Source organism: Polypterus senegalus, chromosome 7 (assembly GCF_016835505.1).
Source record: "Polypterus senegalus isolate Bchr_013 chromosome 7, ASM1683550v1, whole genome shotgun sequence".
NCBI lineage: Eukaryota > Metazoa > Chordata > Cladistia > Polypteriformes > Polypteridae > Polypterus > Polypterus senegalus.
Window position 1 is genome coordinate 48,465,518 of NC_053160.1, and position 21,293 is coordinate 48,486,810.

The 21,293-nt window shown below is 37.9% G+C and overlaps 1 protein-coding gene across 1 annotated transcript; it reads left to right on the top strand.

Annotated features, from left to right (window-relative positions):
- The first annotated feature begins 201 nt into the window (after positions 1–201).
- On the top strand, positions 202–20,037 carry LOC120532526 (fructose-1,6-bisphosphatase 1-like). The gene is made up of 7 exons (XM_039758596.1): positions 202–487; positions 8,011–8,173; positions 9,360–9,452; positions 10,825–10,965; positions 13,753–13,890; positions 17,472–17,591; positions 19,658–20,037. Exons 1-7 carry the CDS (start codon positions 318–320, stop codon positions 19,847–19,849), a joined length of 1,017 nt encoding a protein of 338 aa, XP_039614530.1. The 5' UTR covers positions 202–317; the 3' UTR covers positions 19,850–20,037.
- The last annotated feature ends 1,256 nt before the right edge of the window (positions 20,038–21,293 follow it).

The following is a 21,293-nucleotide window of genomic DNA, read 5'->3' on the forward strand; positions in this document are numbered from 1 at the left end:
TTTGTCGAATAGTGATCATCTATCGGTATTTGCACTTTAGTTTTTCTGCATGCTAGCTGACACGACGAGCTCGATGGTGTTTTCTCCAACTTTGAACTTTGCCCCAGTAGCTTTTGCGAAACGTCGTCCCCTCCCATTTGTGCACCCTTTGGCTGCAGATTGGTTGCATATGCTAACACACCCCCTTCACTTAACTGCTGAAAGATTCTTCTCGTTTTTAAATTGAGCGTCTGTCTTGCTTGGACTGCTCTCTTTGTTTCATCCGGTAGAGACAGGCAGATCGGGGGTCGCAGGTTGCTGCAGTCGTCACCACCAGAATGTCGGACAAAGCAGCGTTTGACACCAACGTCATTACCCTGACCAGATTTGTGCTGGAGGAGGGCAGGAAAGCCAAAGGCACGGGGGAGCTAACAACGCTTCTCAATTCGCTCTGCACAGCCATCAAAGCCATTTCGTCAGCCGTCCGGAAAGCTGGCATTGCCAACCTGTAGGTATTAATGTTGGAGAGGTTGAAGGGTCACTAAGGTGCTGCATATCTGGGGCTTGCGTGGCACATTTCTTCTGGCTTCGTAACAGGGGGGCGGTTTCTGTGTGTCTATACAATGCATCGTCATTGAAAACAGGGAAATACTCCTAACTGTCGTCGGGATTTGAGTTTACTGCACACCACGTGGTTTGGGGATTTATACTAAATAATAAGCAATCCAGCAGCATGCTTTTATTAAAAAGTGAAGACTAAGTTCCATATGCACTTTTCATATTTAAGCTTAAAACAGAATTCACGACACAGTTCTAGGTTTCAACATCAGTAGGTTTATTGGACCATTACTGTCATTGAAGGGTTAGCGACAAAAGGTAAAGGGGGTGCTTAATGTATAATCTGAAGACACATTTCCAAATACATATCGAACTCTTTGTTCTTATTCAGCAGTTTGATTCGACCACCACCCTTGCAGGAAGTAAGCGAGTTACGTATACATCCGCGCCGGCCGCACGATTTAGCAAAAAATATTTACCTTGGCGACAGTGTTAATGACCACCTTTGACGAGTGCAAAGTGCAGCGGTAATGAAGCAGATCAAACTTGGCTTTCCAGATGTTTGCTTAGAGTAGCGCGGCTCCTGCAATTCTTGTTTTAACTATTTGCCTCGAGTTAAAAATTAACGCGTGCTGGTGAGACGCAACTGATATCACGTCTGCATTTTGGTTTAAAACCATGCAACTGTCAAGAGTATTACAATAACTGCTTAATTTGTGAAAATATATATTTTTTAAATTTCACATGTGCATTGCACTGTTTTGTACGAGTCCTGTGCATCTGCGCACAGTTTCTAGAAGGGAATATACAGCATTCCTCATACTATAAAACAATAAAAATGTCCACCCAATGCTGAATAGGTATCGGTTATCTTTGCGAAGCAATCTGTCCCGCACTTCCAGTGTCCAGCCTTCTGTATTAATAATTGGCTTAGTTACATGTTGCTTAGATCAATAGACGCCCCCTCTCTCCGTATCCTACTTTTGTTCTCTGTGGCCGAGAAAGGGGGCGGGGAATCGGAGCAAGAAGCACCTAATGCAAATTTAGGATTGCGGTCACGCCCCCACATAACCACCTACTTCAAGTGCAGGCGTACTGGGTAATTGCATGCTTCAGCTGGGACTGGCTGGACTGGCTTTTCCTTGCCTGGTTTGTTGAAATTAGAAAGTTTCGCACTTTTACATTTATAGAGTTGGGCAGTGAACGTTACTCAGCCAACAATACGCTGCACAAAATCGACCTAAATATGTTTTATTTGCATTGTTAACGGGGGTTGAATCGTTTATGTTGAGGGTCAGGAGTCTTCTGAGGGGTGCTTACCTAAAATGCGTGAATGCGAGTTTGCTTTTACTACGCACTTAATATTCCAGTGAGGGAAAGTTATATATTTAAAACTGATATTCTTGTTTTTTCAAAACTCTTTATTTATTTTTGCAATATTGTGGGATATTGATGTAATTGGACAGGAGGCATAGGGCACTGGAGGAGGAGAAGGAGGTGAATAAAGTTGAAGAGGAAAATAAAAAAGATTGTGCGGTACATTTATTTCAGCTGTACAAACAATTTATTATATTACTAAAGATTTAACAGTTTCGCCAAGCTGCGAAGTACATGTTAGTTAAATCCTTAGTGTCTATGTCACACTGCATGTTTTCTCACCACCAGTGGAGGAATATTTAGGACAAAATTAATAAATATTGTAAAATGTTATAATAGATAACATAAGATGCGAGTATAAATAATTATCTCACAAAAAATATTTTGTTGCTCATTTCTGTATCTATTTAATTATTTTGTCATTTGTTTGTTTCAGCGACGCATAAGGCCGGAGTTATACTTCACGCGATGCGACGCATGCTGCAGCGAACGCTCCTGCTACGCAAGCGTTGTGGTGTTCATACGTGCGTGCATACTTTACGTAAATCTGGAGGAATCCACCAGGTGGCAGTGCGAGATATTATCACGGTGAGAACATGTTCGGCTTCTCTGTTGTGAATTGCCTAGAACACTCATTAAACTCTGATGACACTTTACCGCAGTATCTCTGAAAATTATGTTTATTGATTAAATCCATCAATCCAGGGATGTGTCCATTCCAGCTAGCATTGGGCATGAGTGAGAAACAATCCCTGGACGAGGCCTCCGCTCATTGCAAGGTGAATACAAGCACTCGCATACACTGGCGTCATTTTAGCGGCACCAAATCTGCATATCTTTGGAAGGAAACCGGAGCACAGTGTGGAATACAAGCAGGAAATACCAGCAACATAACTCCCTGCAAGACAGCAGTGCTATCGCTCCACCACCGTGACACCCTCATGTGTGTAATTATTAACCGTATTCATTATTTAAACGAAATTATATGTAAAATGTAACATACACACTTTAATGCATTTCATCATGAAAGTGGTATCAAGTACAAATCTAAAGATTCTAAATGTGCAGAGAGTTCATACTTTTAATTTATTCTGTGTGGTGATCTATTGCTGATTGCCGTTGCTGTCCGGTCCAAAAAGCTCATAGCGATTAAAAACTGGGATGATGTTTACGATGGTCTGCATTAATGATAAAGTAAACTACGAGGTTAAAGTGGACATTTCGAGATTAAAGCCGAAATTTCCACTTTAATCACAAAATACACAATCCTTCATTTTTTTCTCAGTGGCTCAAATACAGAGCTATACATTATGTTGCTGTTGTTAAGTTGCAAAAAAAAAAAAAAAGACGGCACAAAAGATGGTATGTGAAACTTTTAAAATGTATCGTGTCATAGAGATGTATTCGTGGTGCTTTTATAGTCAAGCATCACATATTCCTGATCGTAATGACACGATACATTTTAAGTCTCACATACCGTCTTCTGTGCTGTCTTTTTTTCTAGGGCTTCCTCCAGACGTGACAGCAGCAACAAGCAGCAATAGATCACCACACAGAACACATTAAATGTATGATATTCCAGCTCTCTGCACATTTTAGAATCCTAAGATTTATACTTGATACCACTTTCATGATGAAATGCATTAAATTATGTATGTTGCATTTTACAGATAAATTGTTAATTTTGTTTAAATAATGAATACTGTTAATAATTACACACATAGGGGTGACAAGGTGGCAGAGCGTTAGCCCTGCTGTCCCTCAGGGAGTCACGTCGCTGGTATTCCCTGCCTGGAGTTTGCATGTTTTCCTTTTGGGTTTCCACAGTGTACTCCAGTTTCTTTCCAAAGATATGCAGATTTGGTGACACTAGGATGACGCAAGTGTATGTGAGTGCTTGTATTTACCTTGAGATAAGCTGATGCCTGTCCAAGGATTATTTCAGCCTCGTGCCCAGTGCTTGCTGGAATGGTCAAATCCCTGGATTGATGGATTTAATCATTAAACATCCTTTACAGAAATATTGCGGTAAGGTGTCATCGGAATTTAATGGGTGTTCCAGGCAATTCACAACACAGCGAAGCCAAACCTGTTCTCACCGTGATGATATCTCACACTGCCACCTGGTGGATTCCTCCAGATTTCTGTAAAGTACGCGTGCAAGTATAAACAGTTAAATGTTTGTGTAGCAGGAGCGTCTGCTGCAGCATGCGTCACGCTATGTAAAGTATATACCCGACCTTACGCAACATGAAATAAACCCTGAAATGAGAAGTTACTTTCACTCGTGAAAGCTGAGAAGGTGGGCTCTAGCAAGTCTTGTTTTTTGATGGGGGGGAATTGTGAGTAGAGCAGACGTAAATCTTAACACCACCAAGTACCACATTTACAGCAGATGCTTCAGATGCAAACTTCTAATTATGAGGGTGGATTTCCTTAATTAAAGTAGCCGCATTGTATGGTAATTCTGGGTATCTCTTTCTTGCACTCTTGCCTGACATGCACAGTCACAACTTTGAACATTTGCATGAGCCACAAGATTATCAAGTCAAGGAAAGTGCAGACATCCACACAGTAAAATGATTCACCAAACAAAAAATGGTACACGCTAGAGTCCTACCTCTCAACTTTGACAAGTGACATTGACAGCTTTCATATCTGGACTTATTTCCTGTTTTGCGTAGTATCACTGAAATCAGTAATTGAAGAATTAAGAAACAAAAAATATATATAGTGACACTTTTGATGCTTTATATTCTCATTTCATGTTGTTGTTTATGTATTGTCACATTTCACAGTACTTTTATTTGTGTATATATTTATCTATTTCATTTTGTCTGAAATATTCCTCCGTAACTATAACTTTTACATATAGCCTGTAAAAGTCAAAAGGCGGCAGAAAAAGGGTTGGAATCCACCCTGTATATTATACACACTGGCAGGCAAACAAAATAACAACACCAGACAACTGTCTGGTTCAACGTCCAAATAGGGACAAAAAAGGGAAGTTGCTAGGCTTTTATAGTCACGGGGAGGAAGAGGCGGGTCCGGGGGTGCTCAAGGTGGAAGTGAGGTCAGTAGGAGGCGTGGCTAGGAGGGAGTGCTGGAAATTGGAGGGGTTTTAGGCAGGTTTGTGTTCAGGTGATCTGTAGAAGAGGAAGAAGATGGGTTAATGGACTTTGTCAACCCCGCTCCTTGTTTTCCGCACTCGATTAAACCCTTAGCCGTGTGTGACAAGGCATTCAGCAGGAGTCTGTCTAGAGCTAAAATCGGCTGCACTGTTTCTGGTAATAAGTAGTGTATCCATCCATCCATCCATTTTCTAACCCGCTGAATCCAAATACAGGGTCACGGGGGTCTGCTGGAGCCAATCCCAGCCAACACAGGGCACAAGGCAGGAACCAATCCTGGGCAGGGTGCCAACCCACCGCAGGACACACACAAACACACCCACACACCAAGCACACACTAGGGCCAATTTAGAATCGCCAATCCACCTAACCTGCATGTCTTTGGATTGTGGGAGGAAACCGGAGCGCCCGGAGGAAACCCACGCAGACACGGGAGAACATGCAAACTCCACGCAGGGAGGACCCGGGAAGCGAACCCGGGTCTCCTAACTGCGAGGCAGCAGTGCTACCACTGCACCACCGTGCTGCCCTAAGTAGTGTATTCTTTTCAAATTCACTTTGTGAAATGGACTTTTACAGGTTATAAGTCACAAATAGCCATAGCACAAACCAGTCAAGGTTGAAACTACGATCCAAAACAGGGCAGTCATGATGTACACATTCACATGGAGTGAGTTTATATTTGCCTTTCACATTAACAAAATGACTTTGGAGTTGGGGAAACAAATGCAATCTCAGTAGACAAATCTCTCTAAAGGAATATTTCACCCAAAAATGAATTTTTTTTATATTTCACTTACCTCATGTATTTTGTAGTGATGGATGAGAAAAAAGGTTTCACTCATATTTTCATGCAGAACAAAAGAAAGCAGTTGTACTATAATTGGAATGTAATGGTGATCCATTCTGTCCATTGGCAAACAATGAGGAAAAACATCCATTAGACAAAACTTGTGTTTCATGATCCAGCTGTTTCTTATACATCTGTATACTCAAAATGTCTGCATTTTTTGATAAAATATTATTAATACTGACTTCTGGAAAACTTTGCATATAAGATAAACAGGAAAGACTCATTTTCTCTTGTTTTGCATGAAAACATGAGATAAAAAAATTTTTCTCAATCATCACTACAGTATAAACTACATGGGGTAAGTAATATATACAAAAAATTATTTTTGGGTGGATTATTCCCTTCACTATGAAACCAGGTTAGGGCTTACAGCTAAGAAGAGATATCTGGATTCCTACCCACCCCATTTTGTTTTGCGTCAGCAAAACAAAAATGTACACATAATGTTTTTAAGGAAAAAAAAGAACTATACAGTAAACCCTCGCTATATCTCGCTTCGACTTTCGAGTTTCACTCTATCGCGGATTTTAAATGTAAGCACGTCTAAATATATATCACGGATTTTTCGCTGGTTCGCCGCTTTCTGCAGACAATGGGTCTTTTAATTTATGGTACGTGCTTCCTCAGTTTGTTTGCCCAGTTGATTTCATACAAGGGACGCTATTGGCAGATGGCTTAGAAGCTACCCAATCAGAGCACATGTTACGTATTAAATAAAACTCCTCAATGATATGCGATGTGCTTCCCGCGCGGTGCTTGAGATTGTTTGCTTCTCTCTATCTTTCTCGCTCTCTCTGCCTGACGGATGGGGTGTGAGCAGAGGGGCTGTTTGCACAGAGGACACGGACGCTCCTCTACAAAATGCCGCTTTATTGCAGTGCTTCTGTATACTTAAAAGCACGTATTGATTTTTTGATTGTTTGCTTTTCTGTCACGCTCTCTCTCTCTCTCTCTGACATTCTCTGCTCCTGATGGCGCTCCTTTGAAGATAAGATATTTTTGCATTCTTTTAATTGTGAGAAAGAACTGTCATCTCTGTCTTGTCATGGAGCACAGTTTAAACTTTTGACTAAAGGGTGTTATTTCATGTCTAGAGGGCTCTAATAATGTTAACAGTGTGGGAGAGTTTATAAGGGCTTAAAATATATAAAAATAACCATACAAACATATGGTTTCTACTTCACGGATTTTCACCTATCGGGGGTCTGGAATGCAACCCCCACGATCTAGGAGGGATTACTGTAATGCTATTTTAACTCCTGGTATATGAAGCTCCCAATGATTCGAAGTAATTAAGGGGAATATAAATAAGCCCTGAGTAATGTAAAACTATTAACAAGTGGTATAAAATTGATTTAAGAACATGTTCTCTGCTTTGAAAGTACAGTATATTTGTTGAGGAGCAAAAAAGATCAAATGGAACTGGCAAGGGTGAGTGGAGTGTCCATCTACCATCTTTTGGTAGGTACCAACACTGTTCACTGAGGTTGGTTCACCCTTAGCCTGAGTAAGTAATTTGTTTGAATTTTAAAAACTATGAATTGGCAGATTGCATTTTTATTGGCAGGTTGAAATGTTGATAAAACTCATATTTTATGCTGAGTTGGTGTAGGAGATATTTCTTGGGTTTGGAAGTGCGGTACACTTTTGCTCTTTTACTGTCTTTTATGTTGTTCTTGTGAGTTGCCCCAAGTATCTTATAATACTTTTTGTAATTGTGGAAGGTCGTTTTTACTCTCAGCCATCGGGCTCTATATTGAGTCCCCCTCGGCCGAAGCCATAATGTTCTGTGTGCTCAGCAGTACTGGGCTGGTCTAGTAGACTTCCTAATAGATGTTGATGCCATGTGCAATATACTGTGCCATTATACTCTGCCAATGGCCGACATCCTGTACTTTGTAATTGTAACTGATAAGTAAGTGCCATTCTAATCAGTTTACACTTAGTGAAAATCTAGTATTTGTTAATTTGCTCAGGTAATTCTTGTTCTATGTATTTGTACCTTCTTAGTATACTTAAAATGATTGTAAGTCTTAGTATAAATTAATTAATTGATAAAGTGTCTATAACTACATATAAGCATATCATGGTTTTCTTCTTTACAATGTGCAGATATGGCATTGCAGGCAGCACCAATGTGACTGGAGATCAGGTGAAGAAGCTTGACGTCCTGTCAAATGACTTAGTCATTAACATGCTGAAGTCGTCTTTCACCACCTGTGTTCTAGTCTCTGAAGAAAACAAAGATGCCATTATTGTAGAGGCTGAAAAGAGGGTTGGTGTTTCCAGTGTCTTTTGTGCTCTGTGCTCTCCATGAATATGCTGCTTGTTTTTTAATATAGCAAGAGCCTCTTTGTAAATCTGAAGTACCAGTACCTCTGTTATCTTTTGACCTGTAATTGCACTACACTTGTCAAGTGAAATCCACTGAATCAGCCTACTGTACGAGAAGCTCCCAAATTAGGTTCCAGGGAATCATTGTTCTGGTTTTCCTTTTCAAGCAATTTCTTTGTCACAAGCCTGTTGTGCATTTAGGTAAACCTCTGCTTTAATTGTTCTGTGTGTGTTTGCTCCTGTCTTATAATGACTAAACAACCAGAAGACACATATTTTAAGTTGATACAAATTTAGGAAAGGTGTGTACTGTTGACTTATGTAGATTACAATGCACAGGAGTGTATTCACTAATTTTTTATGAAAGCATTTAAAAGTAATAAGGGGAATCCGCTGTATTTATATTTATATCTATGTATGGCTTACTCATCACACTGTAGATTTCAGAAATTGAAATCTCACAACTACTCCCGATAGTTTGGGAGGCTCCTCTTTAAACATGTATGCTTTCATCTTGTGTTTTTTGTCAAGAGACAAAATAACATAAGTCAATTATATATGTATATATAGATATCCACTGCTGCACATGAAGGAAAAATACCAAAAGAAGTGCATCTGTCCTATTTATTTAGTCAGACACTCATAAATTCATACTTGAGTATATTTCATAATTATCTATTTTTAAACATCTAGGCCTAAGCGGACTTTTTTCTCTCATCTGACTTTCTGTCTGTCTTTCTTTCCAACCCCCCTAATTTCCACATTTAAATACAGGCTAAAGACTCTTCTCTTCTCCAGCACCTCCTGAAGCCGACATTCTTCTCTTCCACACTGTATGTCACTTTTAATCCCTCTTTCCTTTGTCTATGCTTGGTCTCTGACACACTGTTCAGTTTAGATGACTGTTCTTACACTACAGATGTAATGCATTGTTCCTTGTAGCATAATGTTAATTGGTTTCTAAAATGCTTTGTAGTAGAGATTGCCACGAAAGGCGCTAAATAAAATAAAGCTGTGGGGAAATCATTTAGCTCAGAATTTCGGTCAGCAACCCCAAGTACTTCATTCATTCATATATATAATATAATTATTTATTTAAAGCCTGCTTCATATTTTCTTTTTCTCAGGGCAAATATGTTGTCTGCTTTGATCCCCTGGACGGCTCTTCAAACATTGATTGCCTTGCGTCCATTGGTAGCATTTTTGCCATCTACAGAAAGGTGAGAATACATAAGTAGAATACCTTGGCCATGAATGTTTATAATAAAACACAAAGGGGGAGACGGTAAATAATGCAAACTTGCTTTTAACATCATAATGGTAGGGAGGACTCCCCTGTGTGACGTTTGGTGTTGTTGCTGAAGCTTTCAAGCTAAACTATTGTGCACAGATACTTAAATTAGTATGCATCGATTGATTCAAGCCCAGTACAGGATGCCAGAGAAAAGGAAGGTCAGCTGAAGGCTACAACTAAGGTTATTGCAGTCCCCAGCTTAACAGATGGTAGCAGCTTTTTTTAAAGGCTGCTCTCGTTCACACTTCTGAAGGCTTACCTGAGAGTTACAGTCCGATCAGGTACCTTTGTCAGTAGAGGTTTCTGGAGCTTCTGACTGCAGCTTCCAGGATTCAGCTGGAATACTTTTATGAGGATTTTCCTGACTAGGGAGTGTTCCCAAACAACAATAAGTACTCCCAGGTCATGCCTTAAAGGAACCTCCAACACTGATTCATGTAGAACATGAATTCAGGAATGGAACAGAGGCAAGAACTTGCATGGTAAAGAGGGAGAGGAGGCTAAAGAGAAGGAAAGTAGGTTAGACGTTAATGGGGTAGAACAAGAAGCTTACTCTTGAGGACAGGTAAAGTGTAAAATGAGTGTCAGTGAAGATACCACTGTATAATTAGGTCAACAAGTAGCACACTTGTGTTCCCCACCTTCCATTGTGTCATCCTGTGCGTACCTGAAATTGCCCTATTGAAGCTTTTTACCTCAGTTGGACTCTGAGCTTACCAAGTTGCTGTTCTGTTGCTGAACAGAGGATTGTTGAAGAGTTCTCCCTGTGGATCACATAGTCCGCAAGGTTAATCTCTATCTTCTTACTGACCTATTTGGAAACTCTACAGTAATTCATTAGGTCATCCACACAATATACCATACTGAACTGATAGAATTTTTCCTAAGACTATTAAGAGTGTTTCCCTAAAAACGTCATTGATTTATTTATTTGTATTAAAAAATCTTTTATCATTTATATGCTATAAAAGGATAGCCATCTTTTAAAAATTAGTATGAAATGGGAAACGTATTATATACCTTATGCCGTAAGAATACAAATACCAGAAAAAATGCCATCATCTTAATATATGTGAGGAAAAGGAGTGAATGCAGTGGACGCAGTGTACATTTATTTTATTATTGATGTGTTTTTTAAAAAGCAAGTTAAGCCAGTGCACTGAAGCATACTGGGTAACTCTACAGTAATGTCTGGAAAAGGTTCACTTGATAAGGCTACTTGTCCTCCAAGTTTAATGAAGTCTGTAAATATCTTTGCTGCACCTTAATCCAAAGCATCTTATTCTGTATGATTGCAGACCAGTGATTCAGAGCCAAGTGAGAAAGATGCTTTACAGCCTGGTCGTCACATTGTAGCTGCAGGCTATACTCTGTATGGCAGTGCTACAATGTTGGTGTTAGCCACAGGCAATGGAGTCAACTGCTTCATGCTGGACCCGGTAAGTTGAGTATGTGTGAGTTGGTCTTACAGTGGAGCATAGAACTGTTTGCTCATTTTGTTCTTTTTCCACTCTGTTATATATTGTATTGATCTGTTGTACTGTATAATGAATTCAATTAAATACAACTCATTCTTATTAAGCAACCTTCTACTTCTGAGCCTAGCACGCTATAAAATTATAAATTTTGCAAGAGAAGAATGAAGTACAGCATGAAGAGAAAATGAGATGTTGCATTATTAAAAGAAGAATATCACGCATTACACACACACACTCTCTCTCACTCATATATATATAATACAATATATATATACTGTGTGTGTGTGTGTGTGTATATATATATATATATATATATATATATATATATATATATATATATACACAGTTCATCCAGATGTTTGAACAGCCCTCGTCAAATTACACATTTTGTTGACATTTTAATCAGTGCAACTATCTGTGGTGGCTCGGGGTTTGTTTCTTGCCTTGCGCCCTCTGTTGGCTGGGATTGGCTCCAGCAGACCCACATGACCCTGTAGTTAGGATATAGCAGGTTAGATAATGAATGGATGGGTGGATACAACTATGGTATTTAATCTTAACTCTTCATTAAATTTTTTGTAAAGATATCATTGTTTTAGTTTGTTTCATTAACCAAAAAATATTAAAACCAAAAAAAAAAAAAAAAACTAAAGAGTAAATGTGGCATTTGCAAAAGTTTGGCAACCCTACCTTACTATGTCAATAGTTAGTACAGCACCTATGGCAAAAATTGCAGCTTGGAAACATTTTTATGGCCAGCTATGAGTCTTAATATTCTTGCTTTGGAAATTGTTTCCCATCCTTCCTTGCAGATGACTTTCTAGTTATGAGATCTTAATGGACTGTCTTACATACTCCCGATATTTAAGGTCTACCCACAGATTTTCAATAATAATAATAATAAAGTTTATTATGTAATAATAAGTTTTCACAGTGTATGTTGATGTACTTTGTAGCAGATTTTGAAATATGGTTTTGATTCTTGTCTTGTATTAGAGCCCATGATTTTTTTAGTTTCAGTTTTGTGACTGTCTGACATTCTCCTCAAGGGTTTGTTGATATTTAGTGAAATCCATTCTTCGTTGTATTTGCCCAATGTTTCCTTTGCCAATAGCTGCCACAAAATCCTGAAGTGTAGTAAATCCACCTTGTACTTATCAGTTGCCAAGGTGTTCTTTTCTTCAAGTGCAATTCCTTTTTTTTTCTTCAGACAAACCTTTTGTGGTTGTGGCCAAAGACTTTCACTTCATCTGTGCACAGCACTTGGTTCTGAAATGCCTCTATCTTACACAGACGTTGTGTTTTGTGATGATGTGATCAACTTTAATGTTTCTATCTGATGGCTCCTCCATGAAGGTATTGTCCATGACAGTAATGCTGTACAGTAGAGCAGTGCACCACCTCTCCTTTCTGAGCATGTCCCTTACAGTCCTAAGGGGGGGTATATTTTGCCTTCCAGCTGCTCTATCCGTTTTCTTGTTCTTGCACATCTTCTCTTGACCTCCACAGTTTCCCTAAACCGTCATTTTTTTAATGGTATTTCAAACTGTGGAAATTGGTAGCTAGTAGTGCCTTTATCTTTTGATGTCCTTTTCCTGCTTATTAGGCATCAATTAGTTTAATTTTAAGATTCCCGGCTTAGAAGATCCCATGGTTGCTGAGTGTTGCATAATGTTTGAAGAGTCAAAAAATTTATTAGGCTCTGGAATTGTCATCAGCTGAAAACTCATAAATACTGTATTTGACTAATGACCTAAAAAGACCATATAACTCAAAGGGTGACCAACTGTTTGCAAATTCTACATTTACGCTTCCTTTTTTAATTTTTTTTAAATTCATGAAATAAATTGTAACTATACATTAATATTTTCTTAAAAATATCATTGTTTTAATATCTTTGCTGTCAAAGTGGTGTTTACTGTTTTTTTTTTTTTTTACTTCAAATCAAATGTCAGTAAAATGAGTAATTTGGCCAAGTGGGGGTCCAAATGTTTGCATGGAAGTGTGTATGTGTGTGTGTATAAGTCATTATCTGTAATGACTTTATCAAAATTATTGGTGAGATGCAGCCAAATGTTTGTTTATGCTATGTTAGATTAAAAAGAACCTAATGTACCGCCATTAGTATAGATTAAAATATGCATGCATATTCGTAAATATCTAGTATGTAAAAGATAACGCAGTGAATTCAGCATTTAAAACAAACTATGGTCATTGCTGTGTAAGTGTTCACTCGGTTAGAATAATGTTTTGCTAACGGTAAGATTAAGAAAATTAGAAGTAAATGTATTTCTTTTTATGAATAATGATGTACAGTTCAGTTTAGAATTTCCTTTTTCAATAATTGTGTATATACTATATGTATTGATTTGTTTACTCTGTATTAATTATGTAAAGATGAGTTAGTTAGGGATGGTACAATGACTTTGCAACTGTCCCAACCCTTGCATCCTGGACTGAATTCCTGAAACTCTAATTTCTGTCCCAGTCATCGTGTCAAGTATGAACTTTCTCCTCATTTTTTCTTTTGAGTTTTCTGCCGGGTTCTGTGTCTTCCACCAGACGTGCACGTAACATTTAGTTGTTGACTTGGTATAATGTGTGCACAAACATGCCCTGTAATGGACTGGCATGTCTTCCTGAGCCGATTTTGGTAATGGGCCAAGCTCTGGCAGGAGGCCTCTGTCTCTCTGACACTGTAATGAATATATCATGTTCTATAAATGAATTAGAATTTTTTTTCTTTAGGCTATTGGAGAGTTCATTCTTGTGGACAGAAATGTGAGAATAAAGAAGAAAGGAAATATTTACAGTCTTAATGAAGGTTATGCCAAATACTTTGATCCAGCCGTAACTGAGTATTTGCAAAAGAAGAAGTTTCCTGAGGTACTGTAACTAATAAGGAAATGAGACAAAACTGTTTTGTGTTGTTTTTCTGTTAAAGTTTTTATTACAAAATTAGTAACATTTTTTTAATTAAATACAAAATTAGTAACTTGTATTTAATTAATCTTTTCAGATCCATAATTTTTAAATTATTTGAATGTTTTCACATAATCTCAGTTACCAGAGTGGTAAGCCTCTTAATGAAATAATCCCTATTATGTGACACAATTGTCAGATCCAGTCTCAGATTAACAGAGTGAAGATGTTCTGTTTTACTAATATAATAACCGTGCATTTCATAGAAACAATTATCTGATCACATACACATGCAAATATAATGTGAAACAGCAATATAAAAATAGTGCAATTCAAAAATATTTTTGCACCCATTCAAGCATATTTTGGAATTATATTTTTTGAATGATATGTTCAATACTTTCTAGAATGGTCAGAAAATGTATTCCAATTTTTTAAAATTTAATTCTTTTTGTTTATAAACATGCAATTAATTGATAGATAATACAGTTCATATTCGTTGCTCATATTTCTTAATGATGATGATGGAAAAAGAAGCATGAATTAAACAAAAAATACAGATTATGGAAGGTCTTCATAGTGAATAAAATAATCCCTATCGTATCACCTTATTTTAAAAAGTTGTAACAATAAAGTTTCCAATCAAGTTATCGATCAGCTACAGAGGAGTGGGATGGAGGAGGTGAAAACTGTACAGCAGTGTTTTTCAACCAGTGAGCCACAGTACAGTGGTGCACCATGGAAATAACAGTGTAGCGTGCTTGCTCTGAACCTGAGAGGGACACGTTCCACAGGAGGTCGAGGCCTTTCTGAGGGGGAAAGGACTACCTGGAGAAGCTGGCATAAAAGCAGCTCCGCAATCGCTATGTTGCAGACGCAGCACTTAGAATGCATTGGATGTGTCTCCTGGCTGCCAGAATCCATTTGCTTGAGTGTGTGGCTTCCAGCAAGTCTCACAGGGCCAGTGAATAGTGGGCATAATGGACAAGTTTCCTCTGAAGCAGACAGCGTTTGGCAGAGGAATGAAGCAGCTGGGAGAGTGCTGGCTGTGTCTGTGAATGCTGATCTTTGAGCTGCTTTTTTTTTTTAAACTGGCTTCTCCAGTAGTTCTGCCCCTTTGGACAGTTGAGTACATATATGAGATATAAAGAGTTTGTGGTGAGTAAATTAGTGGTGTGCCTTGGGATGTTTTGGGTTCTAGAAAGTGTGGCACCACGGAAAAAGGGTTGGGGAACATTGCTGTAGAGGGGTAAATTATAATACTACAAAAATACAAAGTATCCCGTTTTCACTACAGTGTAAATAAATGTAAATTATGACATAATTGAGGCTAATTTCTGTCATATTAAGTATTGTAATTAAATAGAACATTTAATTACTTCAGAACTACAATTATGCATGGTCTTTGGATTTTGTGTGATGGTTTTGCTGTGATTGGCTCCAGCAGACCCCCGTGGCCCTCTAGTTAGGATATAGCAGGTTGGATAATGGATGGATTGATGGTTTTGCTGTGTAGCTCTCAGTACGCAGGTGACAGGGTCAAAATAACGCAAGTTAAACACAGTCAAAATGAGAGTGTTTTATCAGTCAAACTGTCCGTAGGAGAAAGAATTGTGGGAAATTAAGGTGCAAAGCCCCGCCCATGCTATTTGCATGTTGATAACTGTAAAATGAGCATTCAATGAGCGGCAGGTGACACCAGTGCTTATTTGTGTTTTACTTTTCATTCTTGCAGCTTCATTGCTGTTCAAACTGAAAACGAAATTGTAAAAGCTGTTATTTCATTTTTAACTTCTTGCAGCATTCTCACATATAGACTTTGAAAATGAAATTGCAAGAGAGATGAAATTTTAATTTTATATATTTTTTTTTTTTTGCAGAGAATACCTCCAATACTAAAAGGCATCCAGGATGTGTTAATTAATTAGCATTTAACAATAGCAACATTTATTTAAATGTCAATGTCAATTTATTTATATAGCACATTTAAAACAACATAGGAATGCTGTGGTCAAAGTGCTTTACAATAATAGAATAAAAGAAAACAAACAAATAACATAAATAGAAATAAGAACATAAATAAAATACATAATAAATAGAAATAATGTTATATAATCATAAGGAGGAAACCATCAGTATTACTGAAGGTCACAGAAATGCAAGTGAATAGAAATGAGTCTTTAATCTCGTTTTGAACAGTTCAATTGTAGACAACTCCTTTATATGATGAGGTAAAGACTTCCACAGGCGAGGGGCAGAAGCTGCAAAAGCCCTGTCCCCCTTAGTTTTACACTTGGTACGAAGGACAACCATAGACAACTGACCAGAAGATCTAAGCACTCTGGATAGCTGGTGTAAAACACACAATTTGGATAAATAGGCAGGAGCAAGCCCATGTAAAGATTTAAAAACAAGCAACAAGATTTTAAAATAAATTTGAAAACTGTCAGGCAGCCAGTGTAAACAGTGTAAAGAAGCTAAAATAGGAGAAACAGAGTCATACTTTCTTGACCCAACCAGAAAGCGAGCGGCAGGATTCTGGACCAACTGTAACTTGTGTATCACAGAATTGCTAATCCTAGGATACAGCGAGTTGCAGTAATCGAGGCGATAAAAGCATGAGTAGCTTTCTCAAGATCCCTAGAAGATAAAAAAAGCTTGATCTTAACTAATAGTCGAAGCTGGAAAAAGCAACTCTTGACTACAGAATTTACTTGTTTCTCAAAAGAGAGGTTACTGTCAAAGATAATAAAAAGATTGCAGACTTGAGGTTTGCAAAAGACAGAGAAAGAGCCGAGAAGTCCAAGACCAATTTGGGCTTTAGCTGATGGACCCACTATAAGCACCTCTGTTTTATTTTGATTCAGATCAAGAAAATTGTTAGCCATCCAGGATCTTGGTTCAGAAAGACAGGCTAAATGTTGAAGTGCTTTGCAAGATGACAACGAAATAGTTAGAAGAAATGAAAAACAAGAATAATAATGAATAAATAACATACAAAAATATATCCATACGCACTTACATAAAACAGATAAATAGTAGAAAAGTAGAGCCCTTATATACAGATATGAGTGACCTTTGAACATGTGTGTTTTTCTGCAGTGATTCCTATATTATGCCTGATGCTTTAAGAATTCTCTCTGGCGCCACAAAACCGTAAAATTGGTGTAGTCAGGTTCAGTAAATGAGTGGGTGAATGAAAGGATGGGATTATATGAAGCATGACACGGTGTATTTGTAGCTCCACCTTACAGCTCCACTGATTGTGGTTTAGTTTTCACTCATTATCATGGATGTTCTGTCTAAATAGCTTCTCTGGTTTTCTTTCACTTCAGAGAAACACGTGTTTGATAAAGTGCTGGCCTGCAAGAAGTATATGAGATTTCCTTCCTGTCTTACATCCATTGCTTTTGTTGTTGACTCTAGCACCCAGAACTTGATTAAGTGTCTTCATAATTTTATACATTTTCAGAACCTATAGGTAGATTATACATGGTACATAACAATGAATATACTTTTATAATTCTCTTCCATTATTTTATCAGGATGGCTCTTCACCCTATGGTGGAAGGTATGTAGGATCCATGGTTGCTGACGTCCATCGAACATTAGTCTATGGAGGTATCTTTTTATACCCTGCCAATGCAAAAAGTCCTAAAGGAAAGGTGAGGGTTTTCATTTAATTTTTTTTTTTTTTGATTCTTCGCTACTTAACAGCACTTTGGGTTTTAAATTCAGTTTTAGGTTGGGGTCCACTTGGAGTTCTTGCACAGTTCACTTCTAAAGTTTTTGCTTTGGCCCACACAATACAAAACCATGGCAGTCGGACTGGTTTACCTCTCTAAACTGGCCTGATATGCTTGTTTGTGCCCCTGTAATGAACTAACATTCCAGCCAGGGTTGACTCTTGCCTTGCCTACTGGTTTTGAGCAGGATCCAGCTTCTTGAATCTCTTAACTGAATAAATTATTCTGGAAAAGAATTTGTAGGGCAATCGTAAATATTTTTCATGTTATAATGCTTTCTTTCAAATGAAACCTCTTCATTGAACTCCAGTTCTCTAAAAGTCTGAATTTACTGTGGGATTCCTTTTCATTTTTAATAACTGTTGCAATAAAGAACTGCATTAGTGTTCCTTTTTGGCATTTGGTTAATTTCATACATTAACGTTAAAGTGTTTTACAGACTGTTTTGGGAAATGGTGATTCTCTTTTCATTATTTCATGGGTGGGAGGATTTGCTCAGTGACGTAGCTGTTGAGGTAGCAGTTTAACATTTTGAGGTTTTTATTCAAATCCTCTTAACTGTCAAAACAGTATTTTTTTTTTTTTAAAATCCCAACCAGTTAATATTAATCGGATTTTATTGTTTTCAAAGACAAAGCGAATAAACCCATGAGGTATTTAACAATTTATTTGTGAGTAATTTCTCTGCATTGCAAGGGTTGCAGAAAGAACTTGGACTCAGAGTTCTTCCTCAGAGTCGTCAATCTTAAGAGTGTAGGAAAAAACAATTAGGCATGCAAGTTCCCCGGATTCAACTTTTTCCTTAGTCTGAGTGGGTTCATGTGAATAAGCACCCTTTAGTCGTGATTTTTTGTGGAACAAAGAATTCTCCAGCATATGTCTATTATGTAGGAGAATGCTTTATTAAAACTAAATGTATGCTACACATGTCATTAGACAAATGGCCAACAATAATGGAGAAAAATGACAATACTGTATAATGAACACTTTTATAATCTCTTCATTCCCAAAGTCTTGTTCAGTGTGACTAAAACAAACTGTAATTATATTTCACACTCCTTGCATAAGTGAAAGCTCTGAATGAGTGTATTTTCCATAAACTCTACTTGCATGAGACCTTATATTGATCCTAAATATTTCCCACTGTCCTTTTGAAAAGAAAAAAAAAAATGGTTGAAACAACCAGCTATAGACTTAAGGGGGCAACTTTAGAAGAAAAAAAAATAAAAACTGAATTTATATTTGTGAGGCAACAGTGAAAATATGTTTTAAACTTGCATTTAATCGAATGTACCATTTAAAAGCAGTCAACCCACCATAGACCGATGAGAAGGCGCTTGTATTATATCAATTTTAGTCATCCAACATGATCTTTGACCCTGAAAATGCGAGGAATGATTATAAACAGCCATTTTCTGCCAGACACCTTGGAGCTAGAGCAGGAGGCAGAGTATCCATTCATAGAATTGTGAGCAGGAACAAATCCGGGGAAGCAGGCTAGCTCTCCTTAGGCCACGGTGGTTAGTGAAGACCCAAACTGCGGAAGACCACCACTTTCTACACTTTCCATTTGACCCTTTTTCTGTGATATTGCAGTATGTTGTGCTCAGAATCCCAAACATTACCAGGTAGTGGTGCTGTGAGAACATGAACATTCAGCATTTCTCAATAAACGTATAGATAGCGCTCAGTGACTGACGGCTGCTAATGAAGAATGCAGTAAAGCATAATCCAAAATCATTTGTTATTTTTGTTATCTGTTAGTGTGAAGAATGGAACCTGACATGGAGCTGTAGTATAGCTTGTTGACATTTGTACCAAATTATAAAATACCATGGGTCAAACAGCTTGCGTCTGCTTAAATATTATATTTTGTGGCATGCTTCAGACATTTTCTTGATGGTGGTATATAAATGACTCATCTAAAGTGTAATGAAAAAAAACCTGCCACATAATTGTGTATATTTATCTGTTTTCTCTCAAAGTTGAGACTCCTGTATGAGTGTAATCCCATGGCCTATATTCTGGAACAAGCTGGAGGAATGGCCACAACAGGAAGTGAAAACGTGCTTGATATCCAACCAGAATCAATTCACCAGCGAGTGCCTGTGGTTCTGGGGTCACCCGACGATGTGCAGGAATACATCAGCATATTCAAAAAGCATGTAAGCAAATAAACCAGCAATTGCAGACAAACAAATGAGGACTGGAAAGATGGGCTGTGGAGATGGAGGCCTGCCTTAAACACACCAAAGAAACGGATGGGAGACTTTGGAGGGCTGACCAAACATGAACAACTCTTAACTCTTTATCCAATTTGTGAACAAACATTACTTTAATAAAAAGTTAATTTTTATATCCCAAACTGGCTGTAGTAGACCCGCATTACTGCATTAAATCTTAAATTTCAGCACTGCATTAAACGTTAGGTTTGAAATTTTGCATAAATTGTAATGGTCCACTAAAATCACATCTACTGTATTTCACTTCTTGATATGCTGTACAATTGTAAAGACAGACTTTACAAATTCCATTCTATTAAGAAGACTTTGTTGGTCAATGAATATTTGGTGCAATGCCTTTTTTACTAGCACTGAGAGATGTGCTGTATTTTTGAAGTTAATCACTTTGCTCTCTTCAAATCCAAAATATTTTAAGATCAATTTTTTGCTAGGGTCTGTTTAAATAAAATGTGTATTTTTTTCCTTAGAATACAACAAAACAATTTTTGTTTATGAAAAGCACCCAAGACAAACTGCAAAGAGATACGTGGAGTAAATTTCACAGTGACACTCAAAGGCAAGTACTTTAGAAAACGTAATGAATGGAAAATTTGAAGGATGCTCAGTAATAATAGAGAATGTAATCAATAATCAAGAAAGAGGTTCATATTCACATCTCCAGGAATGGATGCTGGGCCAGCCAAGATACTTAATCCTTCACCACGGCTACTTTCAAAGGGTCTACAGGACGTAAATCTCCCCACTGATCTGCTACTGAAGCCTCAAACAACTGAATTCGGTTTTCTGGATCCAGAGAAACAGCTGCTTTACGCTTCCAGGCTACCAAGCTTTTCAACTTGATGAAGAGATAATCTTTGAGTTTTAGAAAAATGGTACTTAGTAAAAAGGCTACTCTGTTTAGTCTTCCAGATTCTTTTGATCATAAAATTAGTAGACAGGAAATAAAAATCGGGAAAATAACTGTTTAAAAATCAAGTAGGCTCAGTCTCACTCTTGGCTGACTGACTGGTATTTGACCTGATCCTCGTCAATGGTGAGTCTGCATGGTGGCTCCATGTCATGGGTAACCCTATCAGGAGCACATATTTCCAAACATCATAACTATTAGGCTCAAAAAGGCATTTAGGCTTACCTCCCCATGTCAAGGTCACAGTCCTTAGGGGTGATTACTACCAAGTAGGACTGCTGTTTCTCTTTATCAAGTGGAAATGGTCGAGATGGTTTGGTCAGAAGGATGTGTCCAAGGCACAGCCCACTGGGAGGAAAAAGAAGGGCAGAATCATAAAACGCAGAAATGATTATATGGCTTGACTTACCTAGGAGCATCAGGGAATTCTCCAAGGTAGGCTGTAAGAAGATTCTGAGGATAGGCTGGCCT